General features: G+C 46.2%; 1 protein-coding gene across 1 annotated transcript in view; it reads left to right on the forward strand.

Annotated features, from left to right (window-relative positions):
* The window catches only part of LOC147890459 (uncharacterized), a 217,565-nt gene that overhangs the window by 165,865 nt on the left and 25,046 nt on the right, over positions 1 to 26,654 (forward strand). Inside the window, exon 14 of the mRNA XM_087390295.1 lies at positions 22,070 to 22,135. Within this exon, the coding sequence (XP_087246421.1) occupies positions 22,070 to 22,135 (66 nt within the window). The remainder of the gene's footprint in view (positions 1 to 22,069; positions 22,136 to 26,654) is intronic.

A 26,654-nucleotide genomic window follows, 5' to 3' on the forward strand; every position in this document is an offset into this window, starting at 1 on the left:
CCAGCCAAAACCTGTGAAGCAACTTCTTACTTTGCCATTCTGTTGAGGTGTAAGCCTCACTGTAAGCTTATGCATAATGCCTTTTTCTTTCAGAAATGTCTCAAATTCATGAGACATGTACTCCCCCCCTCGATCTGTGCGAAGTGTCTGCACCTTGAGTCCTGTCTCATTTTCAACCATAGCCACAAAGTGTTTGAAATGCATAAACACTTCTGATTTTTCCTTGAGACCATAAACCCAAGTGTAGTTGGTAAAGTCATCTATGAATGTAACAAAATAGAGATAACCCCCAAAAGCAAGTGTCCTCATGGGACCGCAGACATCACTGTGAATAAGCTGCAACTTCTAATAGCTTTCACTGCACCATCCTTCTTGAAGGGAAGCCTATGCATTTTGCCAAGAATGCAACCTTCACATGCATGAGGAGGAGGCGACTCCAAAGGAGTTAATGCATCAACCATATCATGCCTCAGAAGTGTAATTAAGCTGCCATAGCTCATGTGCCCATACCTGGCATGCCATAACTCCGCATTGTGCATTGCACAGTGGGAGTGCTAACTGATAATGCAAGATGGGATCTTTTTTCATATAAATCAAGTTGAAAAAGACCCCGATACAAAGTGCCAGACAACCTCAAAGCATATTCATTTTCTTTGTCTCTGACTGCACACTTGTCATCATAAAAAACAACCTGAAATCCTCCCCTATTGAGTGAGGACACTGAAAGCAAATTCTTCTTTATACCTGGGACATAGAGTACATCTGAAATTCTGAAATCTGTGCCATCAGTGGATGTGAGAATAATATCTCCCACTCCACATACTGAATGAAAAGAATTATTTGCACAAGTGACCTTCTTCTTGGTGGGTGAAGAATGCATAGTAAAAAAGGCATAGTGCTCTTCAACCAACTTGGCTGCAACATCTCCTCCATCATGGCAATGTGGACCTGATGCATTTGATACAGCCATACCGGAATCCCTTTTCTTTTCTCTGGCTATGCGCTTCTTGCACTCTCCAATATAATGACGTGGCTTCTTGCAGTAATGACAGATGCCCTTCTTTTTCTGCTTGTTTGTATCACCGTGTGCCTTATAAGAAGGCTGTCCAGAATCAGCTTTATGCTGATGTGTGGGCTGATGGGCATGTGGCTTATGCTGCCCTTTACCCTTGGGCTTGAACTTAGAGAAAAGCATAGCATGCTCGCCAGCCCGGGTTGCCATATTTTTGCGTGTTGTTCCTCCTGCAACAGAAGTCCTACCAACTTGTGAAATGAGAGAGGATTGCTGCCCCCCCTCAATGACAAATTCAGCGAGGTGTGGAAACTGAGATAGGACTCAGGAAGAGAGTTCAGAGTGGTGGAGATCATCTCTGAATCCGGAATGGCTTCATCAATGTTCAACAATTGTTCCCTGAGATCCTGAAGCTTCGTGAGGTGAGAGTTCATGGAATCTCCCTCCTCCATATGTGTATGGGAAAGTTCTCGCTTCAGAAAGGAAACTCTGGCATCATTTCTTGCTGCAAACATACTCTCCAGTATTACCCAAGCTTCCATAGATGTCTTGCATGACCAAATATGAGGTATAATGAACCTCTTGACAGAAAGAGAAATTACTGAAAGAGCTTGTGCATCTCTAGAGTCCCATCTTTTCTGCTCTCCTGTGGGAGCTTCTGGAGCGGCTGCTCCAATTACCTGTGCTGTATTTGTACCTCTACCCCTGCCTCCAGCTGTAGGAGTGACGAGTATGGTCTTTCGTCATCTCCATTGACATAATCCCAAAGATTTCTGCCAACTCAGATATTTCGAACCATGAAACTCCAGAAGGAGTAGTTGGTGCCATCCAACTTATCCTCCTGTGTGAGAACCCCGAACACCTCATTGTTAGTGGAATGGGACACAAAAAACAAAAGGGGCGCCAGTGACCTACACTAGGCCACGGTGCCCCAAATTTTTGCAATTCTCTGCAACAAATTCAAAAGCCCCAAATTTGCTCCCAAAATGCAGGCCAAACAATGGCTCCCTGCACCAATGCCTGATAAAAAACTCCTTCCAATGTTCACCCGCAATGAAAGCTCTGCAAACAACCACCTTTCTAGAGTACCTTGTAAAGGCACCCTGACCGCAAGAATAGCAACAGTCCATACAGTACAGACTGTACAGCTGTACGGACAACTGACGTCGACTGTACGGCAGATGTACGAACTATACGGGCTGTACGGTGCTGATGCAATAGGAATAGAGTTCGCACGTGTGGAGCAGTTGTACAAATGTATGGCAGTTGGTACAGACCTGCGGTACGATGCAGTACGGAATCAGTACAACGACTGTACGGAATCAATATGACGATTGTACGGAAGGCGCTCGATGTACGGCGGTTGTATGGAAGGCGCTCAATGTACGGCGATTGTACGGAAGGCGCTCGATGTACGGAATCAAAACGGCGACTGACGACGTTGCAAGTACATACGGCGACGAACAGTACGGTACAGTGGCAAACAATATGGCTGACTGTACGGTAGATGTACGAAATCAGTGAGCAGGGAACAGGCGTACAGCGCAGGGTGTATGGCACCTCAAGAACTAAAGCATGGGCTGCTGTAGGGACAGGAGCTGAGAGCAGATTGGCACTGGTACGGAAGTTGTGTACGGAATAGCCAACGAGCTATATGGAATAGCCAACTGTGGGTGTACGGAATGATTCACAGGTAGGTAGCTTCTCACGCTTGAGCTGAAGCTAGTGGGGGCTAGGAAGCTAGGAGCGAGATCTCGCTCTGATACCAAATGTTAGAAACCAAGAGAGTGAGAGAGTAGGAAGCAAGAGAGCTGAACGAAGAAGACAAATCTTTAGAGCAATTAAATTGCAATTCTGCCTTGGTGAGTTATCTGGCGACCATCATCCAAAGCTTGCCAGCAACAATGCTAGCTTTTCTACAACACAATCAACACAACTATTCTCTCGTATTCCGTGAGCAAAGAGCATCAACCTTGTTTTAGGCTGTCGAACTCACTGCGTGGTCTCTTCCCCTTCATCAACTAGGAGCCTTCTCTCAGAATCTGTTGCTAAACGAGCATGCTATTGTGAGTACCCTGAGGCTTCCCCAAGAAACCAAGAGCTTCTTCGACGTTCAAATCCTTCAGATCAGCTCAACCTGCATTCAGCCGCTTCTTCATAAAATGGCGCTCACTTTACGACCTTCTATGTATACATGCTCTAAACTGCCTGCAGTTGACAAGAACTGCTGGAACCAGAAAAAACAACAACTGACGATCTGTTGCCTCTACTATCCCGTCATCATCAGAGCCTCAAAAAAACAATGCGATCATCCACCCTCGTGAATTACTGACGTAACTGAGCAACCTACAAGCTTTGTGAACTAAATTGACTTGCAACCACAAGCTAGCATGCCGCGTGCCTTACGTAATTGATACAAAATCACCTTTGGTCTGCCACGATCAAGGTATGGCGAAAATCATACTTGGCTCCTTCTCCGATGCTTGAGCGTAATGTATAGCTGCACCTCCCCTAGCTCAACCTTCAGGTCGTCGTCGCTTCAGCCCTCTCCGTCGTCGCTCAACCTTCAGGTCGTCATCGCTTCAGGCCCCTCCATCGTCGCTCAACCTTCAAGTCATCGTCGCTTTCTCGCCGCTCAGGTCGCTCAGGTCGTCGTCGAGACTCTTCTTCTTCCTCTCCCCACTCTTGGTTGGGTTGTACCCCAAGCCCAGCCAAGGGGTTAGTCCAGCCTAAAAGGGGGGATAGTCGATATGGCCAGCCCATCCTCCCCTCATCCCCCCAAGCTTTACTCTGCCATGGCAGCCACAACCCCTACTCCCTTCGACAGAACGTACTCTAGGTATAAGATTCAACCTCCCCCGACGTTGACCAAGCCGCAAGAGCAGATTTACCATCTCCAGCAAGAAGTGTGAGACCTGAGGTCCCAGCTCACCCAAGCCCTAGCTCGTATTGCAGCTTTGGAAGGCCCAAGGAAGCAGGAGATTATTGCAACAGCCGTACAGACATGTAAAGCTGAGCCCCCAACATCACAGCTGATTTCCACGGTTAGAGAGCTCATCCAGGTGAAAGTGATAGCTGAACCCAAGGCTGACATCCAAGCAGAGATCCAAGAACATCACCTTCGGAAAGAGAATGCTATGAAGATTCGAATAGGGGGAATATCCGATTGGCAGCATGAGAATGACACTTTCGATGAGGCAATCAAAAGAATCAAGGTTGCAGTTTCGGCCATTGATTGGTCAACAAGCCCAACTGATGACAAGAATGATGATGAAGAGGAGTCTTCCCCAGTTTATTTATCGCCTAGGAATGGACACATTGTCATCACCTTCAACTCGAAGGCACTCAGGAAGAGGATTCTACAACAATCCTGTAAGCTGAAGGGGACAAAGATATGGATTGCTGAGGAGCTTACAAGAACCCAACTAAAGAACAAAGCTACCGAGCTTGCTAAGGTTCGGGCACTGTTATGGATAAAATTGTCTACGGAAAAAGGCATTAATATGTATGTGTGTTTGTATATGTGGCAATCGTATAATCAAATATGGTGTGCATAGGGCCCAAGGTTGAGGTGGCAAGGCATGACCATGTGCCACCCTTCCATGTAAGAGGACCCATAAGGTGTGTTGTACATAATCCATAATAGTAATATTATAAAATGCAAGGTGGCATGGCTTCTCCATGTGCCACCCCTCCCCCTAGGATGCAATAATTGAGATATGGCTCAAAGTCCATGGGAGAAGCAATATAAAATGGGTGGAGATGGCTATTATATTGAGTTATTCCCTCCATATGGGATAGACCCATGTGGGGGAGGTATAGAAGGACAAAGAGAGCTAGTTAAATAATGGGGAAAGTAGGATGAGGCGGCAAGATTCCTTGTGCCAACCCTCCACTTGTCCTCCTAGAGGTTTGAACCTATTATAAAATGGAAAGAGACCAAGGGAGTATCATAGACTTGAGATAAGGGGCGGGATTTATGCGGAAAATGGAGGCAAAGGGTTGTCGCACACAATTGAGAGTGCGTACCCACCTAGCCCACATGGAAGACTTTTCCACACACACCATGCATGTGGGAGGACACATTAATGTGGAGAGACCCCCTCTTTTGGCTATAAAAGGAAGGGGCTATTCCTTGATGAGACACGCTCATTCTTGTAAAGCCACCCAGCTAGTATTTTGATATTTCCCTCTCATCCCTCCTTTCCAATAAAGTATGGTTCACTTCCCTTGATGTCTACATCTCAACATTCCTCTTCCTATCATGTACTTGCTTCTCTTCCCACTCTCCCTTTCCCCTTGTGTCATAGTCTCCCTTTTCCTTCCCTCCACTTTCTAATTCCTTATTCACCCCTATGACATCCCTTCGCCCTCGTGATCTCCTTTTCTCTATGGCCTTTGAGCGTCGCCATACTTAGTCTCTAGCCTTTGGTCTCGGTTTCTTTTCCGGCTAAAAGCAGCCAGGGAAGCAGGAAAATGGGCAGTCTATCGTGACGGTCTTGCAGTGATTAGAGAATTTAAGACAAAACCTAAAGACGCTCAGTCTTAAACTGATGCAATGGCCACCCCATAGCCTAGTACCTAGTTCTTTTTATGTTTTATGTTCTATGCTTTTAGGTTCTATGTGTTTTGTTTTTTGGAGGAATCTGATGATACTCCCAGGGAGGTTGCCTATGGCCCTCTCTGTACTAATGTATAAGCAGGTCTCTTTTGTCCCATAGACCTTTATTAGGTCTCCAATGGACATTAATAAACTTTCTTTCTTTCTTTCTTTCTATACTGCTTACGGACTAAGGTGGAGCCCGAGATCTTTTGTAGATTCAACACAACCCAAAGCCAAGAAAAATACGTAAACAACTCAGCTCATTTATGCAGCCACAAACCTTCTCTGTCGCTCGGCCACCCACAGCGTACATGGCACAACTCCCTCTCCAAAACCCACGGTAATCTGCAACAATTCCACAGACACAGTACACAGGCTCCCAACTCAACCCACGACTTCCACGATCAAAGGAATGAGGCCAAAGTGCTCATGAATACTGAGACCAATAAAACTATCCACGAACTGTGCAACGAGCAAGACCCTTTATGAAAGTGTGATGAACCCAAAGATCATAAACTCTAATCAACGGCCCTCTTCAGTATAAGACGAGCACGAAGATCATGATCTGAACTAAGGAAAATGCTCCTATCGCAACTGTTATGAGCAAAACTCTGCGCTACGAAGGGAAAAATACACTAAACTTCAATAGCAATATCCCAAAGTACTCTCTCCACAAGATTATTTATGAGCAAGAGACTTTATGAAACTGAGATGAGCCAGAAGCTCATGAAACCTCTAATCAGCTGCCCTCTTCACCTTGAGATGAGCAAGAAGATGAATCTGAACCAAGGCCATCCACCCTCCTTATAGAGATCCAACTAGTAGTTCCATTAACCCACGTCCTTCCTTTTTCATGCAAAACCTTGGCCATTGATTGGCTCTTTTTCTACCACTAATGGGAGCCATCCCTTTAATTTCCTTTTCCTTGTGGCCCACTCTTTCCGTCTATGGTCGTGCAAAGTGTTCCTTATCTATAGTCTTTTTAGGAAAGCACCGGTCCTCCTTCAGTGCCTTAGTGACCACTCCATCCATCATCCATTCCATGTGCCAGTGCAAGATCCAAAGCCCTCATCCAGGCTCCATGGGTCATCCAATCATTAATTTGGTCACAAAGTTCTTGTCATCATTTCCTGCAATTAGGGTTCTTCATACAAGCGCATAGTTATTTTCAAAAAATATTAACTCAATACAAAAATCTTTTCAATAGAGAGGGCCAATGTCATGATATTCTCTAGCTATTATCTTCTTTCCTATCCATACTATCTACGTGTGTGCCTATTAGTGCTACTTTCTCCTACACATGAGTGCCATTATTCATGATTTACATAGCATTTCTTATTTGATACAAAAAGATACCACTCGCATGAAGAAAGTTCATCAACGTGCTTGTAGCGGGACCCAAGAGAGGGGTTGCGTTATTTTTACGAGCAAAAACCTGTGAGCAAGTTTATCTGAGCGTGTTTTTCAAGAGATTTTAAAATGGTATTTCTTTAGGAAACATGGTTTTTTTGCTTTTATTTTCACTAGAACTAGATCCCTTTATTATAAAAATATACAGAATAGTCACTCATTCATTTTTACATAACATAAATTTTCTTATTCATAGACATTCTTTGTATCCCTGTTATTACCTACAAAAAGTGTTGGAAAATAATTCCTTTAAGAAACATCCCTCATAATCGCTCTCAGTGTAATAATATTATACATATGTAATTACTCATTAAACACATTTATATCAATATGACAAGAGCTTTCTAGTGTTTTTATAGCATAAATAACAAGATATTTATGGGGATATGTTTCTAAAGAAGTTTAAATTAATAAATAAATATTAACTTGGGCTTATATATCACTCTCTTAAAATACCTGTAATACTTAATACTATATATGCAGGATTTTTAAAAATAAAACTCCATAGATGTGCTCAAATTGTGTTTTTCGGTCGATTTGAGTGGTTCAGTGACTATATTTGGACCTTGGATGTGAAAATTATGTCATTTTTTTGAACGTGCCATCCAAGGTAGCTGGCGAAACTACCTTGGAAGACCTACTTCAAAGGCATTTATTTGGCGAAACTACTTAATGTTTCTTTGGAGAAACCCTTTCATGAAGATAGGTTGACAGAGGATTTTCAATGTCACCTCCTATTAAGTAGAAGTTGTAAGAAGGATCATAAGGGAATTTTCATAGAGAAGTCTATTCTTTTTTTTTTCATGAAAGAGACTTCTATTAAGTAAGAGAGAAAACCCGCGAGAGCAAGCTCAAAGCGGAATACATCATGAAATCATGAGGATAAATTAAACCCCCTCAGAGTGAGGTGGAAAACAACCAGGGCTGAGGCTGAAAGTGCCACCTCAACCCTGTAGTAGTCTCAGAGAAGAAAGGAGAATCCTTCCATTCCCTAAAGAAAGAAGCCCGCCTAGCTAAGGTTGCACGGGAGTCTCCCTGCATACTCGTCCATACAGCCATCAAAGTATGTATGGTGTCTGCCCAGATACTAGCCAATGTGTGCGAGGGATGAGCCTGAGTACCCTCCAAAGCCTCTGTGCATCTGGCTCTCCAGATATGCCAGGATGCTATGCTCGCTAGAATCTCCCAAGAAGTATCCACAGAGGCATGTACAGCTGTAAAAGGAAGGTGTGGTACCACATCCAACGAACATGACTCAATCTGATGACGTCGAACCGAAATGGCCCGAGAGGAGTCAAATCTCTCATAGAATACCTGAGGCCCTGTAAGAGAAAGCCAAGCCAGTGAGCCCCATGTCATAAAGAATGGGGAATGGGCAAAGTGACTGAAAATCCTGGCTACCCCCATCCAAATCATCCTCGCTTGTCTGCAATCCCATAAGCAATGTTGAATAGTCTCCAAAGTAGAGAGGCAACGAGGGCAAGTAGGGTCGGCTCCGAACCCTGGATCTCCAAAGGTTCACTGCAATCCCGCCATGGATAGAGAGCCAAAAGAAGATAGTGATCTTCCTATTCCTGTGGGATTTCCAGAGTCTCCTCCAAAAGCACCTCTGCAGATCCGTAGTGATATCAAATGTCTCCCAATGAGGAACTCTAGAAGGTCTCCAACCTCTACTACTGAGCTGAAATCTCCTGGCATTACTGACCGTGTAACAAAAGAAGGGGATGCTCTTCTCTCGATGCACTACGTCAATCCACTCCCACTCTCCGGGGTCCCACTGCAAATACCTGATGGGAACTCCCCCATAGAGCCAAAGACTCCAAGACCCGGTGGAGAGTAGCCAGGGGTCTGGGTCTAGGAACCACTCTGAATCTGATCCTTGCACCAAAAGACCTACAACCCTGATAGGCTGAAAAGTTGACTAGCATTCAATCTCTACATCCTTCTTGAGCTGCTGCAACTCGTCTTTAGAAAAAGTAACAGTTTTCACGGCCGGTGGAGGTGGAGTAGGATTGGCTGACGGAATATCCATCGCCAATCGAGGTGAGGAGGGCAACTCTAACGAATTTGGGGGCTCCTTCCGCTCCAAAAAATGCTGCGGGAGAAGGAGGGGGGTAGAGAACAGGGATAGGAGGTGAGGAGGGAGCGGGGGTAGGGGGCGAGGAGGGGAGGGGTAGAGGGGAGAGGCTGAGAGACTGAAGGGGAGGGGGCGGGCTGAGAGGGAGGGAGTGCGCAGGCTAGGGAGAGGAGAGGGAGAGGAAGGAGAGGCAGGGAGGGGGCCGGCTGTGAGGTAGGGAGGGGGCGGGCTGAGAGGAGAGGGAGGGAGGGGGCGGCGTCGCAGGCTGAGAGGGAGAGGAAGGAGAGGCAGGGAGTGGGTGGGCTGAGAGGCAGGGAGGGGGCGGGGGCTGAGAGGAAGGGAGGGGGCAGCACAGGCTGAGAGGGGGTGGGATGAGAGGAAGGGAGGGGGCAGCGCAGGCTGAGAGGGAGAGGAGAGGGAGAGAAAGAAGAGGCAGGGAGGGGGTGGGCTGAGAGGCAGGGAGGGGGCAGCGGCACAGGCTGAAGGAGAGGAGAGGGAGCGGGCTGAAGGGAAGGGGGCGGGCTGAGAGGGAAAGGAGGAGAAGGGAGGGAGGGGCTGAGGGAGGGGGAGGGGGATGGGCTGAGGGCAAGGGAGAGAGGGAGGGAGGGGCTGAGGGTGAGGGGGCAGCAAGGGAGCGGGGAGGAGCAGCAGCCGTCGAAGTCTGAACCTTTAATTCTTATATGGTGTCAATTGATGTTTAATCCCATGCTGCTTCGAAAATCCGTGGAATGCATGTGGCATGTACTCCCCCAGAGAAGTCTATTCTACATGTGGGTTTCTTCAAAAGCCAACCCATTATGTTACTCACCATTCCTAAAGATTCATGTAAAGATTTGTGCATAAAATAGGCATTGCTATAATACTTACATATTTCTAAGTGAAACTATGTTTTCTTCCAATCCATTTTTGCCATATTTTTACATAGTTGGAAGCTTTTTTTTCCTTCGCTCGGACGCTCGGAAGATTTTTCTCGAAAAATGGTCGTCCGTGGGAGAGTGGGAGTGAATTGATGAAGGTCATCGAGAGAAGAGTCTCTCCTTCTTTTGTTATACTGCCAGTAATGCCAAGAGATTTCAACTCAGCTATAGAGATGGAGGTGGCTTTCTTTTCTTACACGACCTGTATCAGTTGCCGCTTGCAGTTGGAGCAGCAACGTGGACTCCCTCGAGGGAGCGACATTGGGTCAAGCGAGAGGTTCTTAGAGACATTTCTCGGTTCTTGTTACACCTTTGGTCCAGCGTACAACTATGAAGGGTTTCTTATTTCTTTTGAATGCTAGCACGTGGGGGCTTACCGATTGGCCCCTGATTGGAGCAGAATGAGGGTGGGCGGCAGATGCCACTATTGTACATATGGTGTGAGGGAGACGATTCCTCACTGCCTTTGGGGATGCCCCGCAGCATAGAGGGTTTGGTCAGCAACGTTGAGGATAATGGCCAGTATCCACTGTATGGAGAGGAACTTCACGTGGGGGATGGTTGCTTGGTTCACGGAGGGGGTGCACACGTTTGAGATCGACCCCACCACTCCGACCTTTCGGATTCACGGCCAGACAAATGACCAAAATGAAGACACACGAGGTAGTTCCTCCTAGACGGGTGTGCCTCGTACCATTGGCACAGGATAGTATGTGGGAGATAGTGGCATTACCACCTGGCATATCTACGTTGCCCGCTATAGTTGGGTGATGGGAGGCCAACAAACTACTCCGGCGGCTAGTTTAGTCGCCACCTGGCAGGATACCATCCACACTCTTTGAGCTATATGGGAGCGATCGTTGAAAGGCGTGCGTGATTTTGGAAGTCATGGTCTATAGGCTTCTTCTTTATTCTCACGAAAAGAGGCATTCGTTGGTTGTATAGCTTGCTATTGTTGTTGTTAGCCCTTGTTCCTTCCAGAGACTCCCTAGGCAGTATGCTGGGAGCTCAGGAAACAAGTTGGCCCTTTTTGAAGGAATTCTATGATTCCATGGTCGTCCTCATGGGATGACTTAGTGGCAAACTAAGGTTTGAGGAGGGTGTTTGTTTTTACACCTCCATTGATCACGTTTGTTGTTTGAGAGCCTTGTGATTGGACCATGCAAGGTGTGCATGGTGATTGGTGGTTTGAATGGAGAGTTGCATGGATCGTATAGTGTATGGCAACCTTTCTAGAACTCAAGATGCATGGCGGTTGATCAGCATGTGGAGGTCATGGAGACTCAAGTCGGTGGTCGTGACGGTGGTTTGCTACAAGTATGCTTGGTACAACAGGTCTCGGTCTTTTTGTCGAAGGCCTTGAGCCAGTGTATTGAGTCTAGCTCTTCATGAGCTCTAGCTGCTGTTAGTAGAGTCAATAGGGTCCATAGTTTCTTTGAGTCGATCATCTAGATCAATTGTAAAGCCGACAAGCGCAATAGCGATGAGGCTTGGTCGTCATCTTAGTTTTTTTTTTTTTTTTTCAAAAAGAGACTTCTATTAAGTATTAAAGAAAACCATTAGAGCAAGCTCCATACGGGATACATCATGCAGTGCATGAAAAACTCAAGAGCCAAAAAGAAAGGATTGAGGCTGATAGTGCCATCTCAATCCGGTAGAAAACTCCGAGAAAAAGGAAGAACCCCTCCAAACTCGAAGAAATATAGTCCTTCTAGAAGAGGTTGCTTGTGAAGGGCCCTGCATGCTAGCCCATATGGCTATCAAAGTGTGAACCGTGTCAGTCCAAATACCCGTGAACACTTGTGATGGGTGTATCTGGGTGCCATCCAAGGCCTCTGTACATCTGGCTCTCCAAATGTGCCAAGAATAAATGCTAGCCAAAATCTCCCAAGAGGTGTCCACTGAAGCATGAGAAGCTCTGAAGGGAGTAAGTGGTACATCTTGAAGAGAGCAGGGCTCTATCACCTGTCGGCGGACCGAGAGTGCCCAAGAAGAAGGCTCACTCTCATAAAACACCTGGGGCCCAGTAAGGGATAACCATGCGACCGAGCCCCAAGTCATGAAGAAAGGGGAAGTATGAAAGATGCTGAGTATCCGAGCAACCCCTTTCCAAACAGTCCTCGCCTGACTGCAGTCCCAAAGGCAATGTCACACTGACTCCTCTGCAGAATGACAGCGAGGACAAGTGGGATCAGCCCCAAATCGTGATCTCCACAGGTTCACTGCAATCCCTCCATGAATAGAAAGCCAAAAGAAAAGAGTGATCTTTCTATTTCTGAGGGATTTCCAGAGCCGCCTCTAGAAATTTCTACGCAAATCTGCGGTGATGAAGAAGCTTTCCCAATGGGGGGCTCTGGAGGGAATCCAACCCCTACTGTTCAGCTGAAATCTCCTGGCATTACCAACCGTGAAATGAAAGAAGGGAATCCCCCTCTCTCGGTGCCCATGAGTCAAATAAATAAAGAGTATCTCTTGATCTATTGTTTGTGCCCTACATGCACTGCTCCTTGTCGGTTTAGCTAACAGTGGTTTCAGAGCGGTGCTTTCCTGTGAATCTGTGGGGAAATTTGAGTTGGCAGTGAGCGCAACTAAGGAGCTCGTAGTCCATGAGAATAAAATAAACATGAGGATGAACAAAGTTGGGAAACCTTCTACGACATGGCATCTTGAGAAGACAAGGAGTAGCATATGGAAAAGAGGCTTTTTGACAAGCATGCATTCAATTTCAAGAACAGAGAATTGACTGCTAGAGCTTTCACAGCAGAAGAAGAACCCAGAGAAAGACTACTCAGATCGAGATGCTTGATCACCCACATCTTTTGTTAGCTTCGAATGCTTGTGTGGAAACATCCTCATACCTTATCTCTTCCTCTTGCTCCGATGTGGACCAATAGTATCCTTTGTGGATGGTGATTGAGATAATTCTTGGAGGTGTCTTTGACCTTCTCGTGAAGTTGCACGCCCATGAGAGTCGCTTGGCTCTTGGATTGGTGGACAACACCAGAGCTCTTGGAGGCAGGAGGTAGCAAGAGCGGAGAAGAGGTCATGTGATCCAATAGTCTGAGAGTGGAGCACTTGTGCATGCCAAGGAGTTCTGGTCAGGAAAAAGGAAGGCACTTGCAGCGAATGAAAGCAGTAAAGAAGAAATCACTATGTTGGCTGAAGTAGATCATCTTAGTGATCAAGACTTGGCCTTCTAACGTATCTATGATTTTGGGAGGGCAGTATTGGCTGCTGAGTTTTGAGCTCTTTGTGAGCAACTACCGATTGTTGGGCTCTTTGTGAGCAGTTGTTGGTCGCTGAGTTCTTTGTGAGCAGGCTGCTATGTTTGGTTGGAGTTCTTTGTGAACACTACTAGCTGTTGATGTGTGCTCTTTGTGAGCATGGACTTCATTTGTTATTGGCTGCTCTTTGCGAGCATATGTTTTTATGTTGAGATCATGTATATGTGACACAAAATTTGGGGATCCCAAAAGGCAATCCACTATATTCGATTCTCCTCCATACTTGGTCCTGGATCCTGAAAATGTGAGTGGAAGCACCGAGGCTTGAGTCTGGCTAGTGGGGCATATCTCTTGCTCAAGCGGGCATGCATAGCTGGTCGTGCTGTAAAGATCAACTTGAAAAGAGAACCCTTAGGAATGTATAGGATGCAACAATCTCTACTGGGCCCCATCCAAGTTAAATTGCTGTTTGTGCATGGCGGGCTGGGATGTGTTGATGATAATGACCTTAGTTTAGCCCAAGTTGACCTTCAAACTATGTCTAGTGTAGACATTGAAGAGAGGAGAAAGGGGAGGAGAGGGACACTATACTTGTAACTATATTCCATAGATGCAATGATTAATCACCATTAACAACAATCAAGTAGATTCTACCATAGGTGACTATTGATGTACATACCATATAGGGAACTAAATAATACACAAAGAGATTTAATTTAAAACTGAAAGCTCAATGTTGAAACCGATTACGAGATCGAGATTCTAGAACATACCAGAGCAAGGACTCCACGACTTGGAGTCTATACTCTACAGTCTATGGGGCTGTGTGGACGATGGGAGTTTGAAAGAGAAGGATATGTAGAGGGGGACTGTGTGGGCTGAAGGAAGGGGAGGCAACCAGCCTTGAGATAGGATCAAAAGGGAGGAGGTGGCAAGTATGCACAAACAAGTGCTGAATCGATTTAAAGCGGCAAAGGGATTTTAAGTCACGTTTTATGACTATAGGAATACATTTAAAGGAAGGAAGACACATCTGAACCACACCCTTTTTTAAAATTTTACTTTTTAAATTGAATGAACCCTTGAAAAACACACCCCACATAACCCCTCCCCCCCCCAAAAAAAAACAGACTAGAACTAAAAAATTATACTATACTATATGGAATGTATTGTACTGTACTGTGCATACTAGAACTACCTTGGTTTGAGATACCGTCTCAAGCTTGTGATGGTCTCAAAGCAGGAAGGAGAGCCTCTCCACTCTCAGAGAAAACCGGTCCTGTTAGTAGAAGCTAACCTACAAGAACCTTGCATCCTAAACCAAATAGCCATTGTATAGTATCTACCCGCGATACATGCCATGTTATGAGCTTGGGTGGACTTGGCTTCCATCAATAGCCTCTTTACATCTACATCTCCAAACGCTAGCAAGTGATGCTCGCTACAATTTCCCAACAAGTGTCCATTGAAGCATGTAGAAGCTTGTATGGAGAAGAAGGGAGAGCCTGAATTTTGCAAAATTGCACACCCTAGGGCCACACCTAGATAGCCAAGAGGAGTCTTGACTCTTGTAAAAGATTTGTGGCCTAGTAAGGGAGGGTGAGGCCACAGAACCCCAAGTAATGAAGAAAGGGGAGGAGGAAAATATGCGCAATAGATCTGCAATCCTAGTCGAAATGATTTGTCCTATCTAGAATCCCAAAGGAAGTGTTGAACAGAGAATGTGAATCTTGGAGGAGCTCCGCCTGTTGCTGCCCCCCGCCTCGTCCGTCGCCATCAGCCACCCCTGGCAGTGCCCTGCCCCTTGGCCGCGACCTGTTTCCTTGGCAGCACCCTGCTGCCTAGGCCGCGCAGGTTTCCCTTGGCAGAGCTCCCTGCTCAGGTCGCCTCCCTTGCCTGCTCGTGCCGCGCCTCCCTTCAGCCCGTTTGGCTGCTGCAGGTGCGCCTGGTGGTCGAGCCCCCCCCTCTAGCCTTTTTGTGTTGCGCCCCCCCTTCAGCCCGACTGGTTGTTGCAGGTCGCGACCTGTTGGTCGAGCTCCTCTTGCCCCCTGCAGGTCGCCCCTTCAGGTTGCCTTCTAGGCCGCCAGTCTGCCCCCTCCCTTGCGCTTCAGGTTGGGCTTCAGGGCCCGCTTCCGGGACTGTTCTGCGTGTGTTCCGGGGAGCTGTGTTCCTGGGCTACTTCCAGGCAATTGCGGAGCTTTTTGCTTCTGTTTTGAGCGGTCTGCTGTCATTCCAAGCAGGCTGAAGTTGTGAGCTTTCTCTAACCAGGGGGGTTTTTTGGGGTTTCTAGTGGTTGGTTGCAAGCTCTTGGTGGGTTTTTTCAGTAGAGGCAGCTCCTCCCCTCAGGACAGCGCAAGCTGAGACAATGGAGGACAATAATGCCACTCCCGTCGCCGAACCTGTGGAGATTGAAGTCATAGTTTCCTTTCCTCCTGACATTGTGCAGATGATTGAGGTAGTAGAGGAGGGTTTTCGTTTGACGCACATAATTGGCTTTCTCCCCGGTAGAGGCCAACAGTTACGTGACTGGGTGTACACCAGCATGGCCTCATTGGGTGTCTCAGTTACAGTTTTTCGATTGCTTGGCAGAGGATACTTTTCTTTTGGCCTTCAGTTTGCAGAGCAGGCTCAAAGAGTACTTTTGAGCTCTCCGATTCAGTTTCAGAGCAGAGTCATCCATTTGTGGCCTTGGCAGAAGCACTTCAGTACTACGTCCCCGGGACCGTGTCAGGTCTCTTTTTGGATGCTTTTCCCTGGACTTCCTGATGAGGTCAGCTCTTGTCGCAGAGCTGTGGAGCATATGGCTAGCATGGCAGGTACAGTCATCCCATCAGGTGCTAGACTTTCCTATGCTCAGTCACTTACTGGTACAGGTGTTACGAGGGTCAGACTCACTTCAGAGTTCCCCCCTCCTCGACCTTTGCCTACTTTGATTTCGTACTCCACGGGAGATGGGGTCCAGATGCAGCAGAGGGTTTTGTACGAGGGGCTTCCTGATCAGTGTCTTTTCTGTCGGAAGACAGGTCACTTTATTAGGGATTGCCCCAATCGTCGGCCAAGATCAAAGACTCCGGATCCTTCTCATCCTACGAGAGACCCAGAGCCTTCAGTTTAGCCTCCAGGGGTCTCTGAGCTTGCTTCGACTCATTCAGCAGAACGAGAGGGGCCTCCTCTGGGGGAGCCTTCAGTGGAATCTGAGGACCCGGAGGTGCCTCCAGTGGAACAGCTTTCACGGAGAGCTCGGAGGAGACGGAGACAGAGGGAGAGCCAGCAATATGAGCAGAGAGTTAAGACTTATGTGCAGGAGACCCTGGAAAGGGGAGATGCAGAGGATCATCCGCAGGTAGGTCTTGACACGGTGCAGGAGATGGTCACTCAGGGAGTCGAGTCACATGTGCAGGAGACCCCGGAAAAGGGAGTTGTAGAGGACCATCCACAGGCAGGTCTTGACACTGTGCAGGAGACGGTAGTTTAGGGAGTCGAGGTGCATGTGCAGGAGACCCCAGAATGGGGTGACGCGGAGGACCATCCACAGGCAGGTCTTCTCACTGAGTAGGAGACAGTAGCTCAAGATTTGATGACTTTAGGCACCACTACCCCGGAGGTTCAGATATTGGTTACGGAGACAATTTTTCAGCAGGAGACTGCTCAGGCTGCAGTTACGGTGATGGATGCCTCTCCCCAGCAGTCCGTTGAGAGAGTGGTATTTTATGACACAGGTCAGCCGTCCCAGGATCTCATGCGCCTGTACGAGGTTCCCTTGAGACCCCTTTCATTGCCCCGTCGCATAGTACCTTCCTTTGTTGCTATGTTGAGCGTCCTTCTGGACACCCCCCCCAGCACAGCCTCGTCCTCGTAGCTTTTCACTCCTGGTTTATCTAGATCTTTTGCGAGTGCAGTCACAGATTTTGCTCAAAACCCAGACAGGCGTGAGGATTGGGAGATCCTAGCAGATGAGATCGAGCGAGAGTTTCAGTCACCCATTCGGACAGGCTCCTCGTCGCAGATTCTTCCTCTCCCTCTCACCTATTCTAGGAGCAGAGTCAGGACGGCTCAGCCCTTTTCAGCTCTTCTAACTCCTAGACCCGATCCCAAGATGGTTGACAGAGATCTGCCCGCTGAGTTTTGGCCCTTTTTGGCTCGAGGGGTTATCACAGACTCCCTCACTCGCTTGGAACTTCTACCGGTGTTTTGCCGACGGTCAGAGGAGGTAGAGGAGTACTTGGGATCAGCTACTCTCTCCAGAGAGGGGCATGTTCTTCGTTTGTCCGCAGGTAGCTTTCGATCTCGAGGGAGCAAAAGCTGGTCAGCTGAGTTACTTGACAGTGAGATTGTTAGACAGCTTATGAGCATGACTCAGTTTTCATCGGTTCACCGTTTTGTCGACTCGCAGATTCATTCTTGTCCTAGGACTCTTCGGCCTGGCTTCGGTGGCAGGGCCTTTCCTGTTTCTGTTCTTTGAGATTCAGGGAGACTTTGATTTGCCCAGGAGTTCTGGTTGGTTTGACTTTCAGCTCCTTGGTTCGCGCCAAAGTACTATTCCCTTGGATGGAGCTATTTTACATGAGTTGGGGCAGATTTGGAGTTGGATCAGAGACCGACTTTGGATTGCGCCGTCAGAGAGAAAGTTTTGTGCCATTGCCACTGGCACACCCTCACTTCCATTCGATGTCTAGGTTGTCCATCATTTCTTGGAATGTGAGAGGACTGAATGGCTGCAGATTTACCTCAGATGCAGATGGTCGTAGATTGGGAGTTCCTAGATTGCAGTTGCTTAGGGACTCCCTTCGGTTTATTTCCTCAGGTTCCCCTCCAGACATCGTGCTTATCCAGGAGCATAAGCTCTCCCAGGACAGGATTGACAGATGCAGATCCTTACTCAGAGGACAGAGCCGGACTTATTGGAGCTCAGCGGATGGCATGAGGGGAGCAGTTTGCATTTCAGTTTCAGCTAGGTGGGCCTCAGAGATCACCCAAGAGGGTACACTAGTGGAGAGCAGAGCATGCTATGTTATTCTTCATATTGAGAACACAGCAGTTGGTGTTCTCAATGTGTATGCTCCCATGGATCCAGCTCACAGACGTGCTTTTTGGAGACAGCTTAGAGAGTCCCTTCCTCAGGCAGACACCTGGATTGTTGGAGGTGATTTCAACATGGTTGAATTCGCTGAAGACAAGTCGGGTCAGACAGAGGGTGGCCTTTCCAATAGGGAGAGAGTGGAATGGGATAGTTTTGTTTTGCATGTTGGACTTCATGATGCTGCTCGATTGGATGACTTTCGTCAGTTGGCGGACAATCTTCATTTCTCTTGGTCCGGGGTTTTCCATGGCTCTCTTTCTTTGGTCAGACTTGACAGGTTTTATATTGGCCATTGGGGTCAGGCCAGAGGAGGAGGCTATGGGATACTTTATGCAGGCTATGGGATACTTTATGCAGGCTACCAGTCATGGCACTTTGAGCCTCCATCTTCCTATCCGGCAGGAGCAGGAGCTTCTGGACACTGAGTTTGCTGACGACACGGCACTGACAGTCAAAGGAGATGCTTATAGTCTCGCTACTGCTGCAGATTCAATTGACAAGTTCTGCCTCGCCTCAGGAGGACTTGTCAATTGGAACAAATCAAAAGGCATCTGGACAGGAGCTCAGCAGGATACCCTGGCTTGGGGAGGAGATAGAGGCTTTGTATGGATTCCCAGAGGCACCTCCACGAGATATTTAGGTTTTCAGGTTGGCATTGAGGTGTCCCCGACGCAACAGTTTGCCCCAGTGCTTGAAAGCATCCGGAGAAAGCTAGCCTACTGGAGCACGGCTAGACTTTCTTTGGCCGGAAGAGCACTGGTACTCAACCAGGGTCTACTGGCGACTATGTGGTACCTTGCGTCATGTTGGTGCTTTCATGCTAACTCGATCCGTCAGGTGTGGAGATTGCTCCGGAACTTCCTGTGGAGTGGTGGTGATGGTTCTGAGGACACTAGGGCCAGGGTTTCATGGGATACTATCACTTTACCCGCCTCGCAGGGAGGACTTGGAGTTCTTGATCCTGAGATGCAAAGCAGAGCCCTTTTAGTTAAACTTCTTGTTAGAGGTTTGACTCCAAGAGATCAGCTGTGGAAGCAGTTCCGACTGCATGGGATTCACCAGTGCACCCCCAGAGCAGCAGGCCAGTGGGCAGGAAGAGTCAGTTGGATCTTCTTGACGGACCAGCATTCTCAGCCTTCCTCACCACTTGTGAAAAGGCTTATTCAGATATGGGATCATTTTCGTCAACACCTCATCAGAGCAGTTCCCTCCTCCACAGAGAAAATTGCCCGACAGCCACTTTATCATAACCCCCTGGTTCGGTATCAGGGATCTTCCCCTGGTACAGAACTTAGGACTCCCTTGGCCAGATGGCATGCTCAGGGGGCTGTGACAGTTGGAGATTGGTTTAGGGGAGGTGTGGAGATGTCAGAGGAGGAGATCAGAGATAGACACGGGCCACTTGGATAGATTGCTGCCACTAGATTACTGATCATGAGAGCTATTCCTCAGGGGTGGAGGGACATGCTTACAGATCCAGCCTATGTTCATCCCATCTTTACTTGGTCAGGTTGTTTTAGTGAGGCTGGGCTATGCATTGGAGTTCGTTTAGGACCGGCACCGTTTACTTATTTTGAGATGGACTCCTCTCACAGATTGTATCCCACTCAGCCCCAGGATCGACACGAGCTCCTTTGGCAGAGAGTCAGGGTCATTGATTGCCTGGGTAAGGAATGGGCCACAGATCCATCCAGGTTGACCATTGCAGAGGATCCTAGATGGAGACTTTGGATCTTTCAGGGTCGACCTCTTGTGGAGCTTGACTGGGACCCAAGTGAGTGGGCATGGCCTGCTCCGGTGGCAGGCGCTCGTCCTCTTTCTTTTTTCCAGTACTCTACGAGGGCAGGTTACAGGCTTCAGCAGAGAGACTCTCATCACCTACCATCTGCCTCACAGCATTGGCACGCACAGGGACTTACTGCAGAGCTCTTGCTGAGCTACTGGACTCACTTTTGGGGCATCAGTAGAGCCAGGAAAGTCTCCTACTTTCTTTGGCTCACTATTCATAGGGTTATACCTGTGGGTACTTGGCTTCAGCAGATGAGTAGACCCTCCTTGTGTATGCGTTGTCAGCTTGCAGAGGAATCTAGTAAGCATTGTTTATGGAGCTGCCCCAGCTCTAGAGTGGTTTGGACAGGTATCTTCAGGTTGTTTTCATATGTTACATCTGAGTCCTTTCTGATGACATGGGGTGCTGCCCTTTGGGGGAGAGGCTCTGGAGCCTTTGCCCTCTATGAGTCAGAGCCAGGAGACCACGGTTTCTTCATGCAGTGTCGCCAGAGACGGGGTCCCACAGATGTTGGCATCATGGAGCCACAGGACTTACTTTTGGTACCAGTACCAGCTCAAGATTCCAGGCCTACTTCACCTGCAGGGTCAGCCTGGGAGGTGATTTCTAGCATTACCCTATGGCGAATATGGTGTTCGAGATGTTCTTTTGTCCTTGGGGGCCATTTATGCATGGAGGCTGACACTCTTGCTTCCATTTGGGCGGTGATTATCTTCACTCTCAGGAGTTAGTGGGAGCGGTGTACAGGCACCTCTTTGGCAGCTCGTGGGAGACTTTTATCCTTCATGAGGACATGGGACTGCTCATTATTTTTTCATGTGACCCCTTTTGGGATGTCGTGGCATTTTAGACCACCACCATGGCTTTTTTGCCACATTGTTGAGGCTAGGGATAGAGTATTTTCTCTCCCACCTGTTGTATGATTCGTTTTGAATGGAATATATCACTTTCTCTTTAAGTGTTGAACAGACTCAGGAGTTGAAGAGCACCAATGACAAGAAAAATACACCTCCAATGATTCACGGCACTCCCCCCATGGAGAGAAAGCCATAAAAAGATGGGGAAAACTAGAGTCTCCTACAAAAAGACCTTTGAATCTCTACAAGGTGATGTGAAAGCTCTCCCAACGATGAGCTGCGGAAGTCTCCAATCTTTGGTAGCGATTTGAGACCTCTTGGCATTACGTACTGTGAAGTCGAAAAACGGAAGACACATTGTGTGGCCGTCTGCTACAATCCACTCCCACTCACTGTGATCCCATTGAAGAAAATTTATGGGGACACCCACAAAAAGACTGCCTCCAAGGTCCATGAGGGATATCCTGCAAACGAGTCTCTACAAACCACATAGAAGAAAACTAACACTGCTCAACAAAGCCCATAACTGTGACTAGTTGCAAGTGTGTATTAAAGTCCAAGGATCTGACCAACCTGCCTACTAAAAATCAAAGTATCCTCTCCATTGCCCCACAAGAAACCTATGACCTGAAGAGGACGCTTGTATCTGAAAAAGCACCCATATTTAGACTTTTGTTTGATGTTCTACGTCATATTAAGTCCCCTAAAAGTTCATGCTGCTCCATAATATCATATTAAAGCCATATACAAAGCATGTCTGAGTCAATTTCTCTGACCTTAATAAGGTCTGTTACGTCTCTTGTGATGTGATTTTTGTTCATACTTGTGTAAGATTGTTGTTTTTCTGATGGCGTTATGTGAACCCAGCTTCTAAGTTAAAATCTTGGTGCACTGAAAAACTAAGAGTGTCATATGATGCCAGACAGACCATTGTATTGATATGTTTGACATGTAATGAAAATTTCCAAGCACTAGCGCTTATTCGATGCCTTCGTAAAGCATCCCATGATGCATATGTAAATGAAAGGTGTGGTAGGTAGATGGAAGTATGGATAATATTTCTTGGTAACTCACTTATTTGGCTGTTACCTTATTTGAAGATTTTAGATGACGAAATTAGAGCTGTACTCTGTCCGGACAAAATTACAACTCAACAATGGCTTGAGGTAATGCTCCATTCTCATATGTTTAAGACTAGCATTTTTGGTGAGGGAACCTAGATACAACAATATTTCCCCTCATAACCCATATTGAAACTATGCTCATCACAGAAGTATTACCTTCTCTACTCCTAAGATTACTCACTACCACCATTATTATCCTTGCCATTTTTCTAATCACTGCTAAAATTTGTGCGCTATTTCAATTCCCACTGCTATCTTTCCTAACTTTACTGATTATGACAACGCCACTACCAGAACTATGTAAATTGGTTATAAAACTGCACACCAATTGAAATCGATAGCCAATGACCAAGTTTTACCATATGAAAGTCACTGCCTTCTCGATGTGTAATGCAAAATATGTGTCAGTTGTGTCCCATGTTCATAGAAAGGCAACCATTGTCGTATGTTTGGCAGTGTTAGTAGATAGAGGTAGTGTAATTATGAGAAAATGGATGAACTTGATAAAAGCATATCCTTCAGTGGTCACCAACTATCAGATTGGGTTCATCATAAAAAATCATACAAAAAATGTAAACGTTAGCTCTTAGAGAAACCATGTGTCCAAGTCCAAAATTTCAATACTTGGACTACAAGTACGATAATCTATGATTCATCAAGGTTCAACAACACAAACACTTTGAATCGAGACCTATCACACCATGGTCCATGATTCAGTAATTAAGGCATGTCATTATATGTTTAAAAAAAGCATAACTGATAAAGTTAACAGCATTCAAACATCCATAAACTTTGAAACATGATTGTGATCAATCAAATGATTCAAACACACTGATTCAGACTTCACAGCCTAGGACCTTGTCACCAATAAGTAGGCAAGTCTACTCTCTCTAGAGATGAAATATACATCATGATCGATGTAGCGAGTCTGCAAGCTGTATGTCACAAATGTTTGGCTTCTCAGGAGACTGTGCTTCATTTGTTCTGGTTTTGCACGTCCTCTCGTGAGTTCTTGGATTTTCTTCGACAACGGCTGAGAACGAGATTTCTGACTCCTACTTTTGAAAAATTCTTTTGGCTCTTTGGTTTTCATCCGCGCACGCCCACACACACATACATACTTTTTTTTTTTTTGGTTTGAAATCTTTGATTGCTTTATATTACAATATAGCTAGCCAGAAAAAAACTGGTAAGCAGGTCAGAAAAAAACTGGTAAGCAGAAATAGTACATCAAGCAAAGATGTCCATGTAGGACGAATATACATCCTGATCTATGCAGTGAGTTTGCAAACAATCGAAGAGCGATTGTTGCAAAGAATGATGGAAAAAGACAGAAGTAGAAAATATTGGATCATCAAAGACTCTGTGATTTCTAGCTTTCAAGAGAGTCGAGAGTGCCCAGTAGCGAACCCAGTTAAAGAACAAAGCAAAATCCCAAACAACCAAAATTGCTTTCCAAAAACAGCTTGAGAGAATCTCAATCTCAATCTGTCGTGAAGAATATCCACGAAATTCTATCTCTGAGCAATTCCGAAAGATATGAGATACAAATGCGCGGGGAGCTAAACACTGACACCAAATAGCAGGAGCAATATGTTTGCAAGATAAAAGCTGTCCTGACGGTACAACCCCCAGCAGAACATGCCATAAAAAGACCTGTTGGTGTAAAGGAAGCTTAGAGTGCCAAATTTGCTTGAATCTCTTTCTCCACCATTTGAGTGGCGATGCAATGCCCAAATCTGATAAGCTCTGTTTGACACCCAAGGTAGTGACAAGAAAACTTTATATAGAGAAGAGACTGTGATATGAGACAGCTTCAAAGGACGAATAGAAGAATATAAAGGAAGAAGAGTCCAATCCTGAAGCCTGTCTCGACACACACACACACTTTTTTTTTTGGGTGAAATCTTTGATTATATTATATGAGTAGCAACCTCAAAACAAGGTGCTACAATTACATCAACTGAAAATTTTAGTATATGCCAAAAAGGGGTCATGATCTATGTAACGGGCTTGCAAGCCAATCAAAGAAAGATTGCTGCAGAGAACCCCTAAAAAAGCCAAACAGAGAGAAAGTAGGATCACCAAAGACTTTACAATTCCCATATGTCCATAAATTCCATAGTGCCCAGTAGCAAACCCTAACGAAGAAAAGATGAAACTCTAGCCTGGATGGATGAAATCCAAATAGCTAGAAGAACTTCCCAAACGGAACAGATGGGAATCTCGCTCGTAGGTGCTATCGAAGCAGATTAAAAAACTCACGAGAGCACGGACAATGCCAAAACAAGTGAGGCATAGTCTCCGAAGAAGCAGAACATCTGTGGCAAAGTGCAGGATCAATGTGTCGATGAGCTAATAGGTGTCCAAATGGAAACACTCCCAAAAAAACTCGGCAACAGGTTTCATCAGAGAGGGGTGATTCTGTTTGGTGAATCACTCCCAATAGGTGTCCAGATGGAAACACTCCCAAAAGAACTCGGCAACAGGTTTCATCAGAGAGGGGTGATTATGTTTGGTGAATCACTCCCAATAGGTGTCCAGATGGAAACACTCCCAAAAGAACTCGGCAACAGGTTTCATCAGAGAGGGGTGATTCTGTTTGGTGAATCACTCCCAAGAGGTGATTCGCCAAACAGAATCACCTCTCTCTAAAACCCAAGGTTGAGGCAAAAGGATTTTATACAATGCAAGTACAATAATTTGAGATAGCCTCAAAGGACGAGAAGAGGATCCTGAAGAAGTGAAACAGAGAGGGCCTGCATCAAGGCACCAAGATCATGGGTGTATTCTTTGGAGTAAAGAAAGAATCATCAGCATAAGCTTGAGCAACCATGCTCCGATTAGCATCCAATTCCAAGCCATGAAGTGATCGTGTAGCCACAAGATGATCAATATATTGCAGCATAGGATGAGTAGCAATGGCATACAGTAAAGCACTGAGAGGGCATCCCTGGCGGACCGAACAACGAAGAGTCCACTCATCAGAGATATCCCTAGAAAGAATACAAGCCACATGGCTATCTCTGTAAAGCCAGTAAATAACCTGCTGCATTTTTTGTCCAAACCCCACAGCTCGCATAGTTTGCGAGATGAAATCCCATTGAACTGTGTCAAAGGCTTTTGCAATATCTACTTGCAAGAGTAGAACATCTTGTTGCTTGTATTTGACATATTCAATCCCAATATAAGCATTGGCAATGTTATCTGTGATATCGCGACATGGAACAAAGTCATATTGGGAGGGATGCAACCCATCATGCAAATAACCTTTAATCCGATCAACCACCATTTTGGCAATGATCTTGTAAATGACTGGCATGAGCGTGATTGGCCTCCAATCACCAAGTGAATCACATAGCTGCTTCTTTGGAATCAGCTTGAGAAGACCCTTTTTCCATGACACAAGCATCTGCTGATTTTGCCATGCTGTATTTACCATTTGCAGCAAGGTGAATTTAAGAAGATCCCAAAATGCAAGAAAGAATTCAACAGTGAGACCATCCCATCCTGGAGATTTCCATCTGCCATAGGATCTTAGTGCATCAGACAATTCCCTTTCAATGAAGGGATGTTCAAGTTCCAAAGCCTGAGCATCAGACGGAATTGGATGAACATGCTTATATAATCAATCATTCACTTTAAAAAAAAAAAAAGTGTGTGTGTGTACTGGGATTTCTTATTTGGTGTGTGTGTATTGATTCAGTAGCAACCTCAAAACAAGGCAGCGAAAAGTACATCAACTGAAAATCCCAGTGTATGCTAAATATACATCATGATCTATGCAGTGCGTCTGCAAGCAATCAAAGAAGGATTGCTGCAAAGAACGCTTTAAAAAACCAAAAAAGAAAATATGGGATCACCAAATACTTTACAATTCCCGTGTGTCCATAAAGTCTAGAGTGCCCAATAGCGAACCCAAGCAAATAAAAGATGAAACTCTGGTCTGGGTGGATAAAAACCAAAGAGCCAGAAAGACTTTCCAAAAAGACTAGTCGGGAATCTCGCTCGCAGGCGCTGGCGAAGAAGATCGATGAACTCAGGAGAACATGTACAAAACCAGAATAAATGAGGCACAGTCTCCTGAGGACTCAAGCATCTGTGGTAACGAGCAGGAGCAATGTGTCTACGGGCCAACATCTGTCCAGATGGAAAAATGCTCAGAAGCACTCGCCAGAAAAAACCTGTTGTCGAAGAGTTTTGTAAGCCCAAAGTTGCTTTAATCTCTTTCTCCACCACTTGGCTATGCGATGCATTCGCCAAATAGAATTGCCTTTCTCTGAAACCCAAGGTTGAGGCAAAAGGATTTTATACAATGCAGGCACCGTAATCTAAGATAGCCTCAAAGGGCGAGAAGAAGACCCTGGTGAAGTCAAAGTCCAATCCTCCAACCTGTCCTGAAGTTCCAGAGGAGGAATCGGAACAAAAGGTGAAAGTATATAAGCAATTTGTTGCCACAAAGCACGATAATAAGAGCCCAAGCCATACCGTGTAACTGCCAGAGAAAAAGGTAGCACAGATCCATCATCCTGAATAACATCAACAACAGAAGTGATGCCCT

Source organism: Dipteris shenzhenensis, chromosome 19, assembly GCF_047967505.1.
Source record: "Dipteris shenzhenensis isolate YYH24624 ecotype China chromosome 19, Dip_SZ_1.0, whole genome shotgun sequence".
NCBI lineage: Eukaryota > Viridiplantae > Streptophyta > Polypodiopsida > Gleicheniales > Dipteridaceae > Dipteris > Dipteris shenzhenensis.